Source organism: Triticum dicoccoides, chromosome 7A, assembly GCF_002162155.2.
Source record: "Triticum dicoccoides isolate Atlit2015 ecotype Zavitan chromosome 7A, WEW_v2.0, whole genome shotgun sequence".
Taxonomy (NCBI): Eukaryota; Viridiplantae; Streptophyta; class Magnoliopsida; order Poales; family Poaceae; genus Triticum; species Triticum dicoccoides.
This window is the reverse complement of record NC_041392.1, coordinates 10,440,376-10,464,555: the sequence shown is the minus strand read 5'-3', so window position 1 is coordinate 10,464,555 and position 24,180 is coordinate 10,440,376. Positions and strand designations below refer to the sequence as shown.

The window sequence follows — 24,180 nt, the reverse complement described above, 5'->3', positions numbered from 1 at the left end:
CTCGTGGGGAGGGCGCGGTGCTAGGGTAGGGGGGGGAGGGACGAGGTCGGCGTCGGTGGGTTAGGAGGACGACGAGGTCGGCGGTGGTTGGGAGAGGACGGGGAGGAGGTGGATCGGGAGGGGCCGGGGACGGGGAGGAGGTGGTGGCGGCGGCGGCGAGGAGATTGGGAGGAGGGAGGAGTTTGATCTAGGGTTGGGGGTGCGTGGGGTATCTCTTTTACTTTTTTGTTTCCTTTTTTATGTAGATAGATGGATGGACTGATGGATGTGGGATGGAGAGATGGATGGATGGTTGGATAGACGCCATGTCATCGATCTATGGGAAGAGCCCTGATTGGTTCGGAAAATCAGTGATTTAAATAAGTTTCTAAGTACTAAAAATAGGGGAATTTTGTGAAGCAACTATCAAAATATTTTGCAAAACGGCACAACTAAATTTTTCACTCAAGTTAGACCCCATTTTTATGGATGATCACCGATTTGCATGCATTTTTTATCTTTCTAGATATTTTTAATCATTTTCTTGTGGCAAAATGGTTTTTTTATGAAGAACCTACCAAATATTTGTTGTAAAATTGGACCAAATCAATTTTCTAAAATACTAGGTCATATTTAATGCACAATTGACCAAATGGTTGGGTGTCAAAAGTTTTGATCCACCTCTGGTGAAAAAGACAAATTTCTGTCGTTTCAGCTCGAAACGGGTCAAATTTGAACTGCGGCTGCCTCATAGTTTGCTATTTACTTTTTCCAAAATTCATTTCTAGGTATAAAAGTATCTATTTAATCAGAGAAATACCAAAAAAATTCCAAGATTCGACCACTAGCTAGGAACGGTCATTCCCGTCGTTTTGACCGCATTTTGAAACGGGCATAAAAAAATTCAAAACAAATCAAAAAAATGGAAAACCTTTGCATTGTGTCATTATATATGACCAAGTTATCAGGAAAAATAATAAACTTGTAATACGACAATTCTTTTAAAAAAGTGTTCTCAGAAACGAGCTATCATGTGTGGAGATCAATGGCTTTCAAGCGAGATGATCAATTTTATGGCCACATTCATGGAATAGTTTGTTTAAATGATCTCATATTGTGCACAATGGTGCATCTTGGAATTCAATATAATGTTGCCTAAGGAAGTTTTTATTTTCTTTGCACGGAAAATTCATTTTCCATTTTTTGAGTGTCCGAAAAGAGGTTTTTTTGTGAAGGGCCTACCATATATTTGTTGCGAAATTGTACCAAATCAATTTTCCAAAATACTAGGACATATGTGATGCACAATTGACCAAATGATTGGGTGTAAAAAGTTTTGATCGACCTCTCGTGAAAAAGACAAATTTCCGTCGATTCAGTTGGAAGCGGGTCAAATTTGAACTGCAGCTGCCTCGTAGTTTGCTATTTATTTTTTCCAAAAATCATTTCTAGGTACATAAGTATCTATTTAATCAGAGAAACACCAAAAAAAATTCTAAGATTCAACCACTAGCTAGGAACAGTCATTCCCGCCGTTTTGATCGCATTTTGAACGGGCATAAAAAATTCAAAAAAAATCAAAAAATTGGGAAATCTTTGCATTGTGTCATTATATATGGCCAAGTTCCCAGGAAAAATAACAAACTTGTAATACGGCAATTATTTTAAAAAAGTGTTCTTAGAAACGAGTTATCACGTGTGGAGATCAGTGGCTTTCAAGCCAAATGATCAATCATATGGTCACATTCATGGCATAGTTTGTTCAAATGATCTTATATTGTGCACAAGGGTGCATATTGGAATGGCAAACAATGTTGCCTAAGGAAGTTTTCATTTTCTTTGGACGAAAAAACCATTTTCCAGTTTTCGAGTGCCCAAAAGGAGTTTTTTTTATGAAGGACCTCCCAAATAATTGTTGCAAAATTGGACCAAATAAATTTTATAAAATACTAGGACATATTTAATTCACAATTGACAAAATGGCTGGGTGTAAAAAGTTTTGATCCACCTCCCGTGAAAAAGACAAATTTCCGCCGATTCAGTTGGAAGTGTGTCAAATTTGAACTGCAGCTGCCTCATAGTTTGCTGTTTATTTTTTCAAAAAATCATTTCTAGTTATATAAGTACCTATTTAATCATAAATACATGGTTTGGTGGCGATACGTCGAGGTTTGGGCGGTGGCCGAGGGCCCCAACTCTAGAGCGCGTAAACTCGCATGCCCGCCGCGTGGTCACCGCGTGACTGTGGCGTTGCCATGTGTTATGGGCGGTCTAGGCATGTCTAGTGGGTTGGTCACTCCCCAGGTAGGTGCTAGGAAGAAAATTACAATATAAGATTCTCACAAGGAGACCGATCGATGCTCAAACATGAATTAGCAGCCAAGTGTTTGATTAGCGGTACGGGAAATGTACATGGCTAATGGGCGTGAGTTTCGGCTAAGGATGATCAATTACTAAGAAGACCGTCTTCACAAATTTTCAGCTCAAAAGGAGGAGCCTAGGTGGTACTTGCTTTGCAAAGTACCACACTGGACATAAATACGAGTGTTGAAGTTGGGCTCAAAATAATGAATGGATTGAGCTGGCATTTTGTGGAGGATGGTTATTTGGGCATAGGAAAGCACTGTCGAAAAGGGATACTATTTGGACATGCCAAAGTGGTACTTCCTTCACAAAGTGCTGCTCTGAACAGAATAGGAAAATGAATATTGTTGAACTATTTTTGAACTAGGCAAGGAAGGTTTTTGACATATTTGATGAAGATATGATCCAAAAAATTTATGAGAATTTTTTGGGAATTTTTGGAATAACATAAATATAGGTTGCTCCACAACCTAGGGCAAAAATTGACACATGGACATGACACATAGGCAAAACTGATGAGATGGCGCCTAGTCATCGCAACCCACCATAATTTACAAGGCTATGACCATCTATATTGGTCGTTAACAACTAGAAATAAGGCAGCGGACTAGCGTTGTTTGCTTTATGACCATTTCGTGTAAGGAAATTACGACTTTTTTGACCAAAATGGTCGCAATGGTTTAGGGTTTGGAGCCCCCCGAACAGCTTTTGACCAATTGATCTCAAATGATCATAGATCTATGACCAATTCTTTCAGGGTCACTGACAGAAGGTCACTAGTTGACATATTTCTTGTAGTGTTAGGGGGACATCTCAACTTTTGGTATCAACCATATGACTTGTCATCAGCGACACTACGTGATGTCTCCTATTCTCAAGTTACATATCTTATCTCTTGTCTTGTTCTTACTAGGATAATTGGTGAAAGCAGAAGGTGTTGAACCTTGGTGATCCTGAAACATGCAAAGGGCATGCTCAACTAGTGGTCCTATATATACTGTTACTCTTTGCATGTTCCTGAGAATTCATGTATGAGAAATAGTTGTTTATATGAAAATCAAGAATGAAGAGAACGAGTTAGATCAATGGTGGAATATAAACTTTTTACTCCTGCTAATTTCATATTGGTTCCAGGAAATATTTATAGTCAATTTGTCGAAACATTTTTGCAAGGAAAGTCCTTCATCTATAATCATTTTTTTTGCGAGAACTTCATTTATAATGGTTGCCTCCGAATGCACGTGGAGAGATAGATAGCTGAGACAGAGTATTATTTTTGGTAACCATTGCATTTTTAGTGACGCTCAAAGATGAAAGCTTGGAAACCCTTATCTAGCTACTGAATTAACATGGCTTGAAAGAGCTCTATCGAACAGAAGACTGGAGCAAGAGAGCTTCTAACCAGGCTACACACTGATTGAATTCCATGATTACGCTTACTGATCACCTGTTATTCACTCTAGGAATGCTTCTAGACTTTTTTTTACAGTGTCTCTACGCTTGTGTATAGGCGTCATATTTATTTTGTCGCGTCAGTTCACTCATGCATGTAGTTGAAACTGAAGCAGTGGATGCACCAGCACCACCAGTTAGTCACGCCAAGTTATGAGTGTCGTGTGGCATCGTGTGTGTATGTGCCAGTACATTGGTTAGTAGTCTTCATAAATATGTTAGTTAGCAGCATGCCCAAAGCTCCATAGAGTTGCAGCAGCCGAGTTATGCGGTAGATGAGTGTGGACCTAGAAGCGAATGCAATTAGTTGAAGCGTGCGTCAAGGGTGCCGTTGCGGACAAGCTTCTGGTGTGCTATAAACTTGGAAATGGCTCAAGCTTGTGAACGTACGTGAGTTGCCCGAATAATAATCAAATCAAGACATGAAAAAACAAGACACTTCCATAAATAAAAATCGCCACGGCAAAGCACACATTAGCCTCTCAAGTAAGAATAACAATTTCGAAAAGTATACTTTCTTCTGAAGTAAGAAGACGATTTCAAAAAGTGTACTTTCTCCTCTTGCCGTGGCTGGCTAATTCGACCACAATATGGAGTGATGCGATAGGGGTGATAATGGGGGCAGAGTTCGCCCGAATTTTGTATGCGCCAGCTGTGCGTCCACGAGCGGCCGCATTTCGGCCACATCTCGTCCATCGGAGACCATTTACACTAAAGTTAAGCATAGAAAATAGTTTAAATCAAACATAGCAAATAGTTCCACATCCGAAATAGTCTTACAAGCCAATCGAAATAAAAACAATGTCAAATAGTCTTACAACCCAATTGAATTTTGTTTGCATGAAAAGAAATTAAACAGATAGATCTACGGATTGTCAGTGTGAGCCTACATATGCTCAACGAAGTCATCCTGGAGCTGCATATGAGCATGTCAATCACACATTTGATGATGAAATTGAACAGTGTTAAGGTTGCAGGAGGTAGGTGCTCAGGCTCAACATTTTCACCTAAAAATCAAAGCCTAGGTCGTAGATGCTATCGTCACGCTCATCCTCCACGATCATCTTGTGCATGATCACACAAGCAGTCATCGCCTCCCAAAGCTTCTGAGTGCTCCATGTCAATGCAGGGTTTTGAGCGATAGCCCATTGAAATTGAAGTACATCAAAAACACGCTCCACATCATTCTTGCACTCTCTTGCATTTGGGCAAATCTCTGTCGCTTCTGTCCTTACGGATTGGGTATCATCTTCATAAGAGTTGACCACGGAGGATAGATACCATCAGCTAGGTAATATCCTTTGTTGTAATGGTGTCCATTGATCTCAAAGTTGACCCTTGGGGAGGGGCCTTCTGCAAGCCTTGCAAACACTGGAGAACGCTGAAGCACATTGAGATCATTGTCAGAACCAGCCATGTCGACGAAAGAATGCCATATCCATAGATCTTGTGAAGCCACCGCTTCAAGTATGACAGTGACATCTTTCACATGCCCCTTGTATTGCCCCTACCAAGCAAATTGACAGTTCTTCCATTTTCAGTGCATACAATCTATACTATCAAGCAAGCCTAGAAAGCCCCTATCGGCATTGACCGCCAACAACCTCTCTGTATAAACAGCAGTTGGCTCTCTTAGGTACCCAGGGCCGAGCAATGCCACCACGGCCTTGTAGTAACTATACATTGAGAGGAGCCATGTGGACTCACTCATACGCACATCCTCATCCGCAAGATCACCAGGAATTTCATATGCAAGCATGTGAATAGCCACAATGCATTTCTGGTAAGAAGAAAAGCCAAGCTTGCCAAGGGCGTCCTCTTTGCACTCAAAGTATGGGGCATATCCTACCACTCCCTCCCGAATACGATTGAACACATGTCTCCTCATTCCGAATCGGTTATGAAATTGATGTGATTTGAAGAGTGCGGTATTCTTAAAGTAATCGGCATAGAGAAGGCTGTGGCCTCTCTCCCTATTCCGGTTCAAGGCCGGAGCATGGCCGGAGATTGATCCCTTGAACCGAGGCCACTTCCTACTAATGTGGTCATGGACAATCATTGCAGCCACCACAAGTTCTTCATCAGGATGAATCATCTGATGAATAGATGAAGTTGTGAAAGAAATACTCATCCCCGCTATCCATGGTACCTTATGAGCAAAGAGTCGAACACCTTGTGGACAGGGTGGAGACCCGGCCAGAAAGAGCACAACGAGCTCCCCTCGTAGAAAGCAAAGCAAAGTTGGTCTTGGTGGGTGGGCGCCCTGCGGCAATGCATCGCCTGCCGTAAGTTGTCCGAACGCTGAACCACGAACGCCGGCAAAAAGCTCTGCCAAAACGCGGGCATGGGCTGGCTATGGCATGGCGTGGTCCGGACGGCCTTGATGGAAGGCGACGTGGCAGGGAACACAGGTAGCACGGCGATGGCGGGGGTGGAGGGCGAAAGGAGACAGGGGAAGAGGAAAAATGTTGTGTCCCTGACGGGTGGTTTCAGAGGACAAGGGCGCGCGTCTGGCCCGTCCGCGTGGCCTATTTGGACGCAAACGTGGTTCAAAGTTGGGCCAGAATGAATCGTGTTAGGAATTAATTAATTAGGTTAATTAACTATTAATCACTGCTATGTCGGTGCCACTTTTGGCAACTGCCTCCTTTTGTAACCGCCTTGTAAACTGGGTATAAATACCCCAATCTTCAATCAATAGAATAACTGTTCATTCATATATCTGTTTTCCATTCGCTCCTCTCTCTCGATTCTCTCTAACACGTTATCAGCACTTTTGCTCTCCGCTGAGAAATGGCCACAGGAGAAGAGAAGAATGCCGCCGATTCGATTAGCCATATTCCCGTCCACAGCAGTAATCAATGGACATGCTTCTGAAGAAATTCTCAATCAAGAAGAATAGAAGAATCTGCATCAAGAACAAGAGAAAAGAAGGGAAGAAGCCCCAGCGAGCGTACCTCGGCGTTTGGCGACGACGGCGTCCTCCACCTCTCGGATGCAGCATTCGACGCGGCTGGTCGTGCTACCGGTGCCGCCGCGGTGGAGATCGCCGTTCTAGGCGCCGGCCATTGGTTACCCCGAGGACACGCCGCCTGTACTGGAGGGTACAGCAACGTCGACGCAGCGGCCGAGGACGCAGCGACGCCAGGCAGCGCCCTCTGGCGCGCGGCGTTGGACGAGCAAGCCCTCTGGCGCCACCCGCCCACCCCTGGTCTCTCCTTCTCCCGGTTACACTGGTACGCAGCGGCGGTGCCGGTGCTATATGTGCATACCGAACAAATCGATTGATTCCAGATGCATTGAGGATGACGATAGGAAACCTTATCTCTTCGGCCATTTGAGACTAAGCCCTTCTAGTTTCTTTTATTGGCAAACAAGTCATCAGACTTAATACTACATGAACATAAGTCATCAGGCTTACTGTTTTAGATTTTGGTTAATACCGTAGTATATCATATCGGTTGAGTCCCAAGGCATTGAGCTATGTTGATGGATGGGTCGATCATTACATCTGCAATGGACCCCAATATACTAGTGCTATTCTTTACAATAAGTGCAACAACTATGTTTTGCAATTGATTTTTTTTCTCTTGCAAATCATGATGAAAATTCAAAACAAGGATTATACTTAATATGACTACACCATATTATATTTTGGAATCACAAGGTATTGATGGCATCTACTGCGTAATTTGCAGATTATCCATCAGTACTGTGAGGTCTACATCTTGTCATTTTGATAAGATGACTACCTTCGAAGTGATCTTCCAAATATTAATATTATACGTGACTACCTCAATATATCATAAGGTAATACTGGCATCTACTGCAAATTTTGCAGACTATCCACTATTACTGCAAGGTCTACATCATGTCATTTTGACAGATGACTACCTTCAAAGTGATTTCATACATTTTGCATAACATAAGGTAATAGAATTATGAACATCTACTGACAAAAGTCAGGCTATGTTTTTCTATTACTGCGAGATCTACACCGCATCCGGTGACTATCTTCAAAGTGTTATTCTATATAAATGAAGGTCTACACATATGAGTGTATAGCATCAGCTATCATAAAAAAAATTGCTCCTCTGAAGCAATTGTTGTTGTTCACTAAAAAAAGATATTTACTCTCATAATAAAAGGTATTCATGCATGAACACTACATGCTGAAACGACAAATATTTTCCACAAATATCATTTATTCAAGCCTCATTTTGCTTTAATATGTCATAGACAACTATGCAAATATTTGCACATACCAGTAATTACCTTCTATTACATTGGTAAAATACATGGCAGTGGAGCCTATGTCACTATTTTAATTATAGTGTCGTCCATTCATTAAAATGGATACCACAATTTATAGAAATTGTTGAGTGTCTCAAACACTATTGATAGAACCACATCAAATTGTGGTTATACTTTTATAGTGACTAACCAATGATAAACATGAAAAGTCTATGTGTTTTGGCAGTGACTCTGAAGTCACATATTTTCTCAAGAATGAAGTCCAAAACATTAGCAATGATTTCATCACATCTATTGTATTGAAGGATACACCCAGGTTCACCAAGGATCATCTTGGCCATGAGTATTTTCATGTAACACATGCCTGACATTTCCAAATGCACTAAATTCAAGATTAGGTGGGAGTATTTATTTTAAGATGATTCATGACATCAGTCATTGTGTCCACCCGTGGCCTATTGCCACTACAACTCCACCTTCTGCAATGGCTATTCTCTTGATAGCTAAGTATATATATGTTGCATTTTATATGTCATCAACTTCACTTAGTTCTCAAACTAAGTAATTATGGATGAATATTTATTCACTACAATTTTTCCCTTGAGAGAAACATGCTGCCATGAGCACATCATGATTGATCACCCATTTGATTTCAAAACATCAAGTCTATTGCATCTCACAATTCTGTCACTTTAATCAACTTTAAGTTGAGATCTCGTGATCAAATATTTTCCTATATACAGATCCAGTTGAAAAGCCCTTAATGCACTTTACATCCTCTTAAGATGGTACTACCTTTTTTTTATGATCAAGAAACATGGAATTTCTTAAAATCATCAGATTCACCCAATGGGTGCTATACCATAATTTAAAATTCATGCTAGTATCGAGAATAGTATGCAAGTTAGTTGTCACAAAATAGAACTATGAGGAATTCGAAGTAAAGTGGAGGCTAATAGACAACCAAAGACGGAATTATCTCTTAAGAATCGGTCATTTTCAAATGATCAAAAGACAACTCTCAAGTTTATCAGATGCGTGGTTATATAAATATTGTACCTATGATTACCAAACCCTCAAACATATGGTCGAACCACATCACAAATTTATTAAAAGGCAAATAAGTTCAATGGGATAAATTTGAAAATTTGCAAATAATAACCAGATTCTGGTAAAGAATTGTTCTCAGAATCTTCATCAGAAGGAGGACCAAAATCTAGTGCAGAAAATGGAGGATGAACTCATTTGCACTCAATAATATCGGAGACCTTAGGTAATCTCCTAATTATTCCCAAAAATAGCATTAACCTGTACTTGTACTACTACATGTAGTAGGATATTCAATATCCCATCACTTGGATACAATATTTAATAAATTTGATAGCATGGTTAAATTCATACTTAGTATTGTTGCGTACGAAATAATTTTCTAAATATTAATAAATTAAATGTGTATTTTGATAGACTTATCCATCCTGGTTCGGGGATGATTAGAAAATTATTGACAATTCTGTTGGTCACAACTTAACAAGTTGCAAAATATCCCAAATCATCAGATTTTATGCGCACTAGATGTGCCATAGGGGAAATCAGTTTTAAGGCACTCTCACCTTAAAATTCTAAATGAGCCACTCAATCTTCCTTGAATACATTAAGAAGACATATGTGGATTAGTTAACCATTATGTGGAATTATTTAGATACTTCATGGTACTCATAGGAACATTTATAAAATGATTTCAAGTGTGTCTCTTATCACACACAAACATGCATGATCTTACTAAATAAATTGCTCAACTTATCAAAGTAGGAGCAAATTCTCCTGAAAACAGGATCGAAAAACCCATTCGAATGGACAATGTCATTGAAATCATTTCACAAGCAATGTCCGATTATATTTTTGTACGCTATGTACATACCCAGAATGGTTTAACTAAATTTCTTATCAAAGATAGTGAAATGAATTACATGACCAATCTTAAAGAATTGTAAATTTACCAGCCTCTTGCTGGACACATACGGCCTTACACACCATAAGTATGATCTAAATCATACCAACTGCATTTCATACTACTTTCCCCTTGTAGTAACTACGTGGAAATCAACAAAGTATTTCCCATCTGCGATAATTCGGTTACATACCGATATCACCACTCCAGCATACATTAATGGGCACTCACAGAAAATCGGGGATCTATGTGAGGAATAATAATTTATCCGTCAATCAAAATTATTCGTAGTCCGTACGCTGATTGCATCAGCAATAAGGATATTTTCGGCATTAGGGGGAGATAAGTACCACAAAGAATGCCGAAAAAATAAATTAGAAATGTTATTGACATTCAATCCTTATATCCACGTCTCAAAGAATCTGAACTAGAAGTTTAGAGAATTATATATTTGCAACACATTGCAAATCTGCCACATACATTTACTGATGACAAGGTGTTACTAAATTATATATTCCTGCAGTAAAGTGTCAGAAGAGTGGAGGTACCTGATAAACCACTCTTCTCCCCAAATGAGAGCAAGAGGGGAGAAAATCTGACAATACGAGATATAACTTCTCATATGCTTCCACGGAAACAGAGGAAATCACATCCTCAACTAGTAAATGTAATTCAACATCAAGTTGAAAGACACCTCACTGGATGCTCATCATCCAATGCCCGGCATAAAGGTGCACAAATGTTTTGGTGCCGGGACATCGAAACACCTTGACTCCATTTGTTGTAGGAAATCACAAGGAGTTAAAAAGGAGTACATATTTTATCCACAAACTTCAATGATTCCATCAGGATCATATAAACTAAAGACTACATTTGTCGACATATATTTCTTCTCAAATTGCTAAAACCTTTTGGGCCCAGAACCTAAATCCATGGTAGAGTGCCTCTTGCACTCATATTGGTTCACATAAAAAGGAAGCAAGTAATGAAGGATAGCACTCGCTCAACAAATGAGTGGTATTTACTGCAGTAATACCTACTCCTCATAAGTATCTTCCATATGGAATATTAAAAACTTCTCATTCATAGACAAAGTCAATGAGGTGGTGAGAAAGCGAGGCTTGTAGCAAAAGGGTTCACGCAGAGATCCGACATCGATCACGATGTGACATACCCTTCTGGTATTAGTGGAATTATGTTTCGATACTAAATATCATAGGCAGTACAAATAATACCATGCAGTTAATGGATGCAGTGACTACATACTCATATGGATCACTCATTTCGGATATCTATTTTAAAGTTCCTGAAGGGCTTAAAATTCCGAATCCAAAGATAAATCGTAGCATGTTTTGTGTAAAACTTCAAAGTCACTCTATGACTTGAAATAGTCGGAAATCATATGGTACTACCGACTAAATGAGTTCCTTCTTCAAAGGGATTACTCAGAGAATGATGATTACTTCTGTGTTAATAAGGAAATCCAAAATTTGTTTTCCTTATATCACTTAGTGTATATCGATGACTTCATCATCAATGCCTATACAAGACCTAAACATATACAAAATCATCTCAAGGCGGAAAATTTGGATTAAACCAAATTTAGCTTAAGTTTACAACTTGAGCATTCTCTCAAGAATACATATCAGTCTACATATATCCAAAACATATTTGAGAAGTTCAATGTGGATATATCACACCAACAAAACGTATATGGTCGATATGAGGAATATTAACTTATATCTCAAGTTCATAATAAATCTTGAACAATTCCATCAGGAAAATCAAGATTTGACCATGATATTGGCTCTTTACTTGATCCCAACAAAGCCATATCAATGACTGAATTTGATGGAATAGCCTTCTTATGGAATTCATATAAATAGAATTTAATGGCTACTTCCCCTTATCATTCTGACATAATTACTTTATCTAAAGGCATTGAAAATATGGTTGGCTTAGCAGAATGATTAACCACACTCAAAACCATGTGGTTGAGATTCATCAGAGTAACATAACTTGATTTATCAAGATGCTACCACTTGTATTACTCAATACATACAGGTTATATGAAGAGCAATATCACAAAGCACATTGCTCGAGATCACTTATCCTCATGAATTATAGAAAAGTGATGAAATAGTTTGCAAACAAAATATTGGAAAAACCGACATATTATTCATAATGTCATGATCATGTCAATGTAATTGATATGAGACATCCTCCAGATTTGCAAAGTTCAGGGGGAGTAATCTCCCAAAGTATAACTTGTTAACAAACATCAGATTACATATATTGTACTCTTTTTCCCTTCACGAGTTTTTCCCTAATGGTTTCTCATAAAAGGTTTTTAATGAGACAATATAGATACAAGTGTTCATATATGTCATATCATTTTCTCCTTATATTTTTTCCATTGGGTTTTAAAGGAGTTTTCGATGGCATATATAATCGCACTCTTTTCCTTTATGAGTTTTCTCTCAAAGTTTCTCATAACGGTTTTTAACGAGGCATGTCATACTTTCTTTTTTCCCTATCGGGGTTTTTAAAGAAAGTACTCAAGACATATTAATTGTTCTCTAAACTCATCGATGATTTTTCTCCTTCTTCAAAGGTTTTTATCATATGAGTTATCAAGAGACAATAATCATTATATGTTGCATCATTTTCTCCTTATTATTTTTCCCACTGGGTTTAAAGGAGTTTTAGCAACATATCTGCACTATTCTCCTCATATTTTTCCCACAGGGTTTTTGGAGGAGACTTTCAAAATGAAGATGATGAACGTTCAAGGCAAATACATACTAGGAGGAGTCTATCAAGATGATGTATATTCACAAAGACAAGCATTGATTAGGGGGAGTGTTAGGAATTAATTAATTAGGTTAATTAACTATTAATCACTGCTATGTCGGTGCCACTTTTGGCAACTGCCTCCTTTTGTAACCGCCTTGTAAACTGGGTATAAATACCCCAATCTTCAATCAATAGAATAACTGTTCATTCATATATCTGTTTTCCATTCGCTCCTCTCTCTCGATTCTCTCTAACAAATCGAACACGGGTATTGGTCCAGTTGCTCACGTATGTGTGATATTCCTTCCTCTAGAAACATCCGTCCGTCCCGCACCTCACCTCTAGCCAAGGGACTAGTCATCCATGCTGCACACGCTGCCAACCCACGCGTCCGGCACCCATTCGTCCACGCATAGTGACCCCTCATATATAATACACACACGCGCAGGCAGGACACTTCCAATTTCCACTCACAAGATCTAAACAATCATAGAAACACGACAGCAAGCCAAGAATCAAGAGGCTCGGGGAAGATGCAGGCGGCGAAGGAGAAGGTGAAGGACGGGGTGAGCGCGGTGAAGGCCAAGACCAAGATCGCGCAGGCCAAGGCGTCGGAGAAGGCGGAGGCGGCCACGGCGAGGTCGCACGCGGAGCGGGAGCTGGCGCACGAGCGCGGCAAGGCCAAGGTCGCCGCCGCCAAGATGGAGCTGCACCAGGACAAGGTCCTACACCGGGAGGAGGCCATCGAGCACCGCATCCACAAGCACGGCGGCCACGGCCACCACCACCACAAGCACGGCGTCGGCATCGTGGCCGCGCCCGCGCCGGCGCCCGGGGCAGGGGCGTACTACTCTACTGCTGCACGTCACCACTACTAGCGCTAGCTAGACGGGCACATTCGCCGACTGTGCAATATGATCCCGCTAGCTAAGCATGTACTACTTCGTACTGTTTGTGTTTGACATACCCACGCCGAAATGCAACTCGGTGTCAGGCTCAGCTGAGGCCCGGCGAACAGTAACGTGATTTAAAATAGAAAAAATAAAAAAAATCTGATTTTCTTTTGCAAGTAAGATGTGCATGTGGGTAAGGTTCGTGCAAAATTTCATGATGTTTGGACATTTGAGTAACGCGCGACAAAAAAGATAAATCCTGTTGTTTTTTAAATGTTTCTCTCAGACCAGAATTTTCTTTTGTCACGAGCTCCTCGAATGTTCGAAGTTCTCCAAATTTGTTACAGGCATCACACATTCAAACATCTTTCACCAAGAAAAAAAATGGAATTTTTTGAAGCCAAAACGCTGCTCTCAAAGAGTGTTTCGTATCTTATGATGATATAGTATCATAATAAATACTATACAGTTTTGACAAATCTAAATCAAAACGCTCCCAAAGAGTGTTTCATATCTTATCATGATATCATATCATAATAAATACTATACAGTCTTGATAAATCTTAGTCGATAAAAACTTGATTGTGTCTCAATTGATGCTATATTTGTGAGATCTTACAATAAGATCCGTGCAAGTTTTCCTTTTAAATTATTTTCCTTTTTCTTTCTTGCATGTTATGTCAGTTGACCGAGACTTGATAAAATTTCAGGGTATAGGGTTTAGGATTACGGTTAAATCTCAGTTAACTAAGACTTGGCCACGCCAATACTATACTGCTATATGTCCTGCATGATACTAATAAATAAGGTCTTCTAATACTACACATAATGGGAGTATCATAAATACTATTATGCGTGCCAACTAGACATAGAATTAAATAAAAAAAGGGGGGTTGAGGCCATCTAAGATACTAATGGGAGTATCATAATGGAAATAAATAATGTACTGCCATATTTTTTTTTTTGCGGGGAAAATGTACTACCATATGGGAGTATCATAATGGAAATAAATAAAGTACTACCATATGTCTTGGCATAAGCAAGGCTATCTAAGATACTAATCTATAATACGATGCATTACGGAGGTAATCTGCATGATACTAACTTATGACACTATCCACTATCCGCAAAAAAAAGACACTATCCACGATAGGCAACCTTACTCCTGTTTTTTTTTCCTCTAGCCAATCTCCCTGCAATGTAGACCACCCTACCTCCCAACACAAACCTCCTCTCCTTCGGTCACTGTACCATCCAATTAACACAAACATCATCTCCTCCAGTCACCATCTTCATGGCGTTCAGTCCAATCCCTCACTGGCGGGATTTTTTGAATTACTTTTCTAAATTATATATCTATACTATCAGATTAGAAATCATAAAATTATAACCCCATCGTTTTCATTTGGGTTGAGGAGAGACTATGTTTCCACGTCAATCGAAGAGACACTTCTTGTCCGCAAATGAGCCGAAGAGATTTTTGAAGCGCTATTATTCGCTCCTGTAGACATGTGAACATCCTCTACATGTAAGAGGCTGAATAAATAAAAATGATAGACTACTCATGTCAATAAGGAAAAAAAATCTGGGAGCCCTATCGAAAAACAACTCCAAAATTAGGCGTGCTTGGCTTAGAGCGATTTGACGGGGTGATTGATCGGGAAGTTGGTCTCGGGTGTGCACGAGTGAGGACAAATTGTGCAGAAAAGACTAGTGATCGTTTGTAGGGACAGTCTAGATCCCACCAGGAGTAACAGCCAGGAAACGGTGGCTGTAGCCGTGGCGTTACAATAAAACATAAAGTCATGCATGTGCACCTCCTCTATACAATTGAACTTTTCATAGTCAAATCCTCACCAAAGTTTCTCCAAGTCAAATCCTCACGCCACCAGAACTGCATCATGAAGAATCCAGCCAGAAGAACCATTTGAACAATGCATTGTGGAGGATAAATTTCGTCCTTCAATATATACCGACCATGGAAGTTTATAACGTGCTTGGTGAAACCTTTTCAATCGCACACACTACTCATCTAGATGATGTCAATCTCATAAGCATTATCCCTCGTCATATTCTGATCATCTGATGATGCCAGTCTCATAAACATTATCCCTCATCCCATGTAATATTCTAATCACTGCACGCACGCACCTTGACCCATACCATTCACGGTCCTGAACACCATCAATAACAAAATTATGTAAGATATTGTTTGTGTATTAATTATATGATTAGAGCTAGTGTTAATATTTGATTTGATATTAATTTCACGCTAGACGTTTTGGGAGCTCATCGTTGTACCACTCTAGGTAGTATAACTGAATTGGTTTTATGCTCAAGATTAGAAAACCAAACAAGTAGCAAGAAAAAAGAATCTGATATTTTTTAGATCTTCTTGTGTCGCAAACATGCTTGACAATTTTTATGAGAAACAGAGTAGCAGTGTTTCCTCGGTGGAATAAATAAAGTTGGGTCTAACATTTGAGGGTGACATTTGGTGTTTAATTTGTTATTTGTGTGCCAGCCAAACTCCTTTACTTTTTGACCTAAAAATTTATAGGTAGCATTTGGATGTGACTATGAGCAAATAAAAAAATTAGGATTTTTTTGACTTTTGAAAAAATCATTTTCCACGTGTAGGAGCATGTGCACCCGAGAGCCGAATTGGATTTCCGCACTCTTTTTATAATTTAATTGTATACCACCATTTCATGAGAATTGTATAGTTGGCATACATAATAATTACTTAAAATTATTTAATTAGAGTTAGAGGAGTGATGGTATGCGTATAATAATTCACTATTAATTTTTTTACTACACAATCGGACCATCCTAAGATTGTTTTTTTAATGTGTGCGGTTCATAATTTGTATTGGACATCAAACTATCATACACACTGTTTGTTGGATGCCCTAAAGACTATAAAGTAATTTTTATTATGTTTAAGATGCTTTGCATTTTTAATGATTTTTTTAATTTTATAAATATTTATAAAAAATAAAAAACAAGAAAGTAATCCGGCAAATAAATACTTCCTCCGTCTCAAAATAAGTGTCTTGAGTTTAGTATAATTTTTTGTATTAAAGCTACTACAAAGTTGAGACGTTTATTTTGGAACGGAGAGAGTATTAGGGACGAACAACATGCTTTTTTTTTCTTGCCGTCAATCGCTGTCTAATTCGATCACAGCTTCTGCCTCTCTCGTGCCGGAGTGTTTGCGGTCGCAATTGATTACCTCGACCCACAATGCATGCATGTGCATTGATTCCTTCACGTACGTGTGGTATTCCATCGTCTAGAAGCATCTCGTCCGTCCGGCACCTCACCCCTAGCCGAAGGGATGAGTCATGCATGCAGCCAGCAGCGCCCGCGCTCGCGCATGCACGCCGAACACGTCGCCTCCCACGCGTCCCGCACCCATTCGTCCACGCGCAGCGGTCGCGCCCCATATATATACACCCACCCACAGGCAGTCCACATCCAATTCCAATCACAAGCTCCAAACAAGCACAGCAAACCAATCCAGAGTACCATCGGCTATCAATCAGCAGGAGGAAGAAATAGCTGCTCGATCGGGGAAGAATCAAGAGGCTCGGGGAAGATGCAGGCGGCGAAGGAGAAGGTGAAGGACGGGGTGAGCGCGGTGAAGGCCAAGACCAAGATCACGCAGGCCAAGGCGTCGGAGAAGGCGGAGGCGGCCACGGCGAGGTCGCACGCGGAGCGGGAGCTGGCGCACGAGCGCGGCAAGGCCAAGGTGGCCGCGGCAAAGATGGAGCTGCACCAGGACAAGGCGCTCCACCGGGAGGAGGCCATGGAGCACCGCATCCACAAGCACGGCGGCGGCGGCGGCCGCCACCACCACAAGCACGGGGTCGGCATCGTGGCCGCGCCCCCGCCGGTGGCCGGGGCGTACCACCCTCCTCCCGCCGCCGGTGGCCACTACTACTGATCAGCTAGGCAGCTCGATCGCTGGCTAGATGGGCACGTGCGTCGCGTCTGTGTGATGTGATCTCGATAGCTAATAAGCCTCTACTTTGTACTGTTTGTGTAATGACTTACCAACGCGTGCTTTTTAATTTTGCACTTGGTGTTGAGACGAGAACTCTGTATGTGTGCATAGATGGATGCGTGCGACCTTGTTGGTTGCTTTTCCCCTTTGCGCGGTGTCCCGCGAGGTGTCTGAATCTAAGAGCCGTATCTTCACTTGTCCTGCCGTTTGATTCTTGTCAGTCGATTATTGAAATAGAAGAAAAGAAAAGAAGACAGTACAAAACTGATCATAATTTTAGGGTCAGTCGATCAGCCCAACAACAGAACTGACTGACCATCGCTGAAAAACTTCTGTTAGCGCTCTTCTGTCTTCTTTCCAGCCAAAAACGGAACGGAGACCTGTTAAGGAACCAAACCCATTCTACTAAAAACCACTGGATTCAGCTCGCGCACACATCACTAGGTTTTCTTTTCCTTCCTTCTTCTTCCCCTATCATCAACACAGCTGCCGCCATGGATGCACAAACAAAGCTCATAGGCGGCTCCGGCGGGCACCATGTCAGTGGTGGCGGCTCTCCCTCGTGGTCGTATGGGAGACCGCCGTCATGGATGCACAAACAAAGCTCATAGGCAGCTCCGGCGGGCACCATGTCAGTGGTGGTGGCTCTTCCTCGTGGTCGTATGGGAGACAGGAGGATAGCGGTGGGTGATTCGAGCGCTCTCCTTGTATTTGACAGTGGCGTCGCCTCGATCCGAACCTGGGGAGATGAACTTGTTGCGCTTGTTCTAAAGACCTCGTACTGGCACGCAGGGAGCAAACCTCGTACTGGCACGCAGGGAGCTAAACTCGTTGCGCTTGTTCTGAAGACCTCGTAATGAAACGCGGGAGCTGCCGAACAGAAGCTCTGCGCTTTGTCGCACAAGACGACGACAAAGAGCTGTCAAATACCGGTTTGTGACACAAATCGATACTAACGGTCTAACATATAGTACTGGTTCATGCCACGAACCCATACTAAAGGGGCAATTTTCAAACTCTACCCCCTATCGCCATTTCAGTTTTAAAAAAATCAAAAGAAAATAATAAAAACTTCAAAAAATAAATCCTTCGAGAGGTAGTTATATTACTACATCTATTAGTTAGAAAATTTTGAAAACTTAAACTTGGACATGTTTTGCAAAAAGTGTAGAGGAAAATGTAAAACGGCTATCACTTTTGCATACGATGTCGGAAAAAACGTATAATATATCAAAAAATTCAGCACGAAAATCCGCATCCGATGGAGATGACCTACGGCTTGTTTGCAATTTTTTAAAATCCTCAAATTTCAAAAGGAAAAAAAGATATGGTCAAATTTTAGATTTTTTAAGAAAAATTGGTTAAATCTGGTCAAACTACTTATTCAAGAAGTATTATGTTACTACATAATTATTCAAAAATATTAGTGTTACTAAATAATTATTTCAATTTTTTATTTTTTGGTCAAATCTAGTCAAACTATGGTCAAATTGTGGTCAAACTATGGTCAAACTTATTCAAGAAATATTAGTGTTACTAAATAATTACTGTTTTTTAGAATAATAGTTTCAAACTCAAACGGTGAAACATGTGACTTAATACTCAAGCTAAACTGCTGAGAGTTAATAGGATTGACAGCTTACATTTGTCAGGAAACAACAAGTGCAGACTTGGAATGTAGGAAGAATAGAACTCCGAAGTTAAGCGTGCTCAGGCTGAGGGAGTGAGAGGATGGGTGACCGGCTGGGAAGTTACGCGATTTGGAATGAGGGATCCACACTTGAACAGTTAAGAGAGGTGATTAGAGACTAAATCATTAAATGATTTAGAAAAATTAAAAAATCAAAAAAAAATCAAACAAAATTTTCAAAAAAAAATTCAAAAAAAAACCTTTAGTACCGGTTGGTAACACCAACCGATACTAAAGGTCCCCCATTCCAGGGCGCGAGCTCATGCCATGTGGTGGCACTTTAACGCCGGTTCGTGCCGAACCGGTACTAAAGATGGGGGGCTTTAGTGCCCACCCTTTAGTGCCGGTTATGGAACCGGCACTAAAGGCCCTTACGAATCGGTTTGAAAGCTCCGTTTTCTACTAGTGTAGAATTAATGTTGCAACATTAATATGTTTTTTTCTGGCAGAAAAAACATATCATGAATCAACACTTGTGTGCTATTCGTATGGTTCTAGCAAGGCCATGCTGAGATACATCAGCTTCATCAGTTCCTTGTTTTCCTTGGCAAGCGCCTCCGCCCCCGGAATTTGAGGAAGAGCAAACCAACAGTAGCCCGAGACCTTGTCCACCGTGTTCACACAGTCGGACAGCTCGTAGTAGAACGACAAAACACTATCGTCATCATCACCATGGTAGTCCCCCATCAAGGCGTCGCAGAAGTTTAGGAGGCTCGCACTGGCCGTGTATTCCATCTCACAGGTTCGGAGATGGCGCACTGTTGCCGACGTGCTATTCTTGGTGTTGTGCAGCATTTCCTTGATGTTGCCACCGGCGGTGACAAGGCGCTCCTTGAGGATGTGGACGGATATGAGCGCCAGGTCGATGGGGCTCTTGGCGTCGGCGCTCCGGTTGTCGGACTGGAGGGTCGGGACCCGAACTGGCTCGGTGCCATGCGTGCTAAGTACGACGCGCTCGTGCGCAATCGCATGTGGGAGCTGGTGCCCCGCCCCTCGGCGCCAACCTGATCACAGGGAAGTGGATCTTCAAGCACAAAAATGACGCCGCCGACGCGCTAGCCCGCTACAAAGCACGCTAGGTCGTACGGGGCTTTCATCAGTGTGCCGGCGTCGACTATGGCGAGACGTTCTCCCCTATCGTCAAGCCAGCAACGATCCGCACGGTGCTCACTCTGGCCGCGTCGCGCGGCTGGCCGGTGCACCATCTCAACGTCTCCAACGTCTTCCTCGCAACTTGGAGGAGGAAGTCTACTGCCTCCAGCCCGCCGGATTCGTCGACCCCGACAAACCAGAGCACGTCTGCCGCCTCTCCAAGTCCTTGTGCGGGCTCAAGCAGGCGCCCCATGGTTCCTCCGCTTCGCCGGCTTTGTTTGCTCCATTGGCTTCGCAACTACGTGTTCAGACTCGTCGTTGTTCACCTTCCGGCACGGCAACGACACGGCGTTCCTCCTCCTCTACGTCGACGACATCGTGCTCACCGCGTCCTCGTCACGCATGCTTCACCATGTCATCCAGCGCCTCACAGGCGAATTCGCCATGAAGGACCTGGGCTCGCTCGCCTTCTTCCTCGGCATCCGCGTCACCCGCACCCGAGCTGGCTTCTTCCTGTCGCAACAACAATATGTTGACGAACTCCTGAAACGCGCCGGCATGGACACCTGCCACCCTTCCCCGACGCCCATCGACACGAAGAGCAAACTCCCCTCAGCCGATGGGCCCTGCGTCAACGACCCCTCGGCCTATCGGAGCATCGTTGGGACCCTGCAGTACCTCACTGTCGGTGTCAAAACTGGCGGATCTCGGGTAGGGGGTCCCGAACTGTGCGTCTAGGCCGGATGGTAACAGGAGGCAGGGAACACGATGTTTTACCCAGGTTCGGGCCCTCTTGATGGAGGTAAAACCCTACGTCCTGCTTGATTAATATTGATGATATGGGTAGTACAAGAGTAGATCTACCACAAGATCACGGAGGCTAAACCCTATAAGCTAGCCTATGGTATGATTGTTGTATATGGAGTTGATTGCCTACGGACTACAACCCTCCGGTTTATATAGACACCGGATAGGGTTAGGGTTACATAGAGTCGGTTACAATGGTAGGAGATCTTGAATATCTGCATCGCCAAGCTTGCCTTCCACGCCAAGGAAAGTCCCATCCGGACACGGGACGAAGTCTTCAATCTTGTATCTTCATAGTCCAGGAGTCCGGCTGAAGGTATAGTCCGGCTACCCGAACACCCCCTAATCCAGGACTCCCTCAGTAGCCCCTGAACCAGGCTTCAATGACGACGAGTCTGGCGCGCAAATTGTCTTCGGCATTGCAAGGCGGGTTCCTCCTTCAAGTCCTTCATAGAAGATTGTAAACACCAAGAGTAGTGTCCGGCTCTGCAAAATAAGCTTCCACATATTGCCATAGAGGGAATAATATTAACACAAATCAAATCTGCTGACGTATTCCGCAGTGCGTCATCACACTACAGCCAAGTCCTTCACTCGAATCGTTTTCACTTTTCCACCTCAGCGTGTTTTGCGAGGCGGTTTCCTTGGCACGTCTTGTCAAAGCAGAGATCGTGTACCCCCCTTCTACGGGATTATCATCAATACGGACGTGGGTAACCCAACCGCGCCACTTATCACGGCGCTTGGGAGGCAAGCGAGTTTACTAGGCAGGTGGGGACGCACAACCGCATCCTCCCATATAAGGGGACAAGGATCCACCTTTTTACCTACGCCTTCTTCCTCCTTTGCCTATCCATCTCTTGCGCACCCGAGCTCCAGCGCCCAAGCCCGCACTTCCCACCTGAACCTTCTCTAGCAATGTCCGGAGCGGGAGGCAAGTGGATGGTCTCCTCCGTCACGGAGGGTAAAGTCAAGAAGCTAAGGAAGGCCGGATACCTGTCCAAGGAAATCGCACACCGGCTTCCCGAAGAGGGGCAGCTTCTTCCCACCCCAAGGCCCCATGAGAGGGTAGTATTTCTCCCCCACTTCCTCCGCGGACTGGGTTTTCCACTCCACCCATTTGTCCGGGGGCTCATGTTACGGCCTGGATTTCCATGATCTGGCTCCGAACTTCATCCTCAACATCTCGGCGTTTATCGTCGTGTGCGAGGCTTTTCTCCGTGTCCGCCCCCATTTCGGCCTCTGGCTCAAGACCTTCAACGTCAAGCCCAAGGTGGTGCGCGGCAGCCAGGCGGAGTGCGGAGGCGCCATGGCGGGCAAGATGGCCAACGTCCTATGGTTCGAGGGCTCTTTCGTGGAGACCCTAAAGGGATGGCAATCCGGGTGGTTTTATATCACCAAGCCGCGCGATCCGAAATGGACCGCAGCCCCCGAGTTCCGATCCGGACCCCCCACGCGGCTTATGTCCTGGAAAAAGACGGGCCTGTCATGGGGTGACGAAAAAGAGGTGACCGGATTGCAAACATGCATCCAGTCCCTGGTGAACAAGCCAGTCCGGCTTGTTAATGTAATCCAGGTTATGCTCGTCCGCCGGATCCTCCCGTGCCAACAACGGGATTTTAATCTGTGGGAGTTCGACCCGGCGCAGCATCAAACCCTCAGCAGGCTCTTCGACACGATGTACGAAGACACCTGGAAGATGCCATTCAAGGGCGCCGAGGCTCCCGCATCCGCTTCCGAGGACCGCGGATACAGCTCGCAGCGTCACGCTAGCGAGGTATGCCATATGCACCTTTTACAGGATGTTAAGATTTTTTCATAGTTTGACTCTATGCGGGATCTAAACTCCCTTACCTTTGACAGGCTTGGCGGGCGATATCCGGACCGATTAACTGTCCGGCTCCGCTGCCCGAAGACCCAGCCCCAGCTCTACTAGCGAAGCTGCTGGTTCTGGCGCCTTATGTGGTGCCGGAGAAGAAGGCCAAGAAGAAGACTACGAGGACTCGAAAGAGTGCCCGCAACATGGTGGTGTCGGACTCGTCATCTGACGAGTCCGAGACGCCCTCCTCCCACGAAAACGAGGAGGAGGAAGAAGAAAACTCTCCCCCCCCCAGCGGAGGGAGGAGAGAAGAGGAAGGCCGCCCCGACGGGGGAGGCCGAGGGGTCTAGGAAAAGGAAGACCCCTCCGCCGGACTACGCCCCCAACGCCGAAGAGGGCAAAGAGGAGTGGCCAAACAGGGCCAAGCGTCCGGCGAAATCGTAAGTTCGGATATCAGGGTAACTCATGATGTTCCTTTGTTGCATAGCTTTCCCTAATGTCGAATGTAATTATGCAGTCCGCCCCGGGCCGAATTCGACGAATCGTCGGGCGGCTCCCTAGACTCATCGGACGTGAACTCAGTTCCACCCGCTGTCTCCCCCCGCACTGCAGACGACGCCGAAGTGGCATCGCGACAAGCTCCGGGGCAGGAGGAGGTGGTCCCGGAGGAGCCGCAAGGCAACCTCCCGGACTCCAGGAGTGAAGGGGATAAGGCTCCCCAGGGCTCTCAGTCCGGCTTTGTGCCGGACACCGCGTCGGAATCTTCAACAGTTCCGGACCGCGGTAGGCGAACTCCTTCCAAGAGGAGCAAGCCTTCTGAGCCGGCGGCCTCCGTCCAACCGCAGGTGCCGGACAATCTGCTGGAGGTGCTTGACGATGCCTCCATCGACGAGGGGCACCGTACTATTATGAGTACGGTGATCCAGAAGGTTCAGTCCGCCAAGAGCGGACTGACTGAAGCTTGCGCTAGCCTTCTAACAGGCTTCGAGGTAAGTAAAAATATGTAAAAATATTACCGCATAGACAGTAGCCCATGATGCTCTGTTTGGCGTTCGAAAAGAAAAGCCGAATAGAGGA

General features: G+C 43.4%; 2 protein-coding genes and 1 long non-coding RNA gene across 3 annotated transcripts; 2 read left to right on the top strand and 1 right to left on the bottom strand.

Moving 5' to 3' along the window:
- Nucleotides 1-6,448: 6,448 nt before the first annotated feature.
- Nucleotides 6,449-7,103, bottom strand: LOC119332520. Its single transcript, XR_005160989.1, has 2 exons — nt 6,753-7,103; nt 6,449-6,668 (listed from the first exon to the last, which is right to left on the bottom strand). It is a non-coding gene; the product is annotated as an uncharacterized LOC119332520 (long non-coding RNA).
- A 6,167-nt stretch (nt 7,104-13,270) lies between these two features.
- On the top strand, nt 13,271-13,862 carry LOC119330636 (late embryogenesis abundant protein 6-like). The gene has a single exon (XM_037603755.1). It carries the CDS (start codon nt 13,327-13,329, stop codon nt 13,669-13,671), a length of 345 nt encoding a protein of 114 aa, XP_037459652.1. The 5' UTR covers nt 13,271-13,326; the 3' UTR covers nt 13,672-13,862.
- A 3,308-nt stretch (nt 13,863-17,170) lies between these two features.
- Nucleotides 17,171-17,840, top strand: LOC119330635 (late embryogenesis abundant protein 6-like). Its single transcript, XM_037603754.1, has one exon. The coding sequence runs from the start codon at nt 17,288-17,290 to the stop codon at nt 17,633-17,635; it is 348 nt and encodes a 115-aa protein (XP_037459651.1). The 5' UTR covers nt 17,171-17,287; the 3' UTR covers nt 17,636-17,840.
- The last annotated feature ends 6,340 nt before the right edge of the window (nt 17,841-24,180 follow it).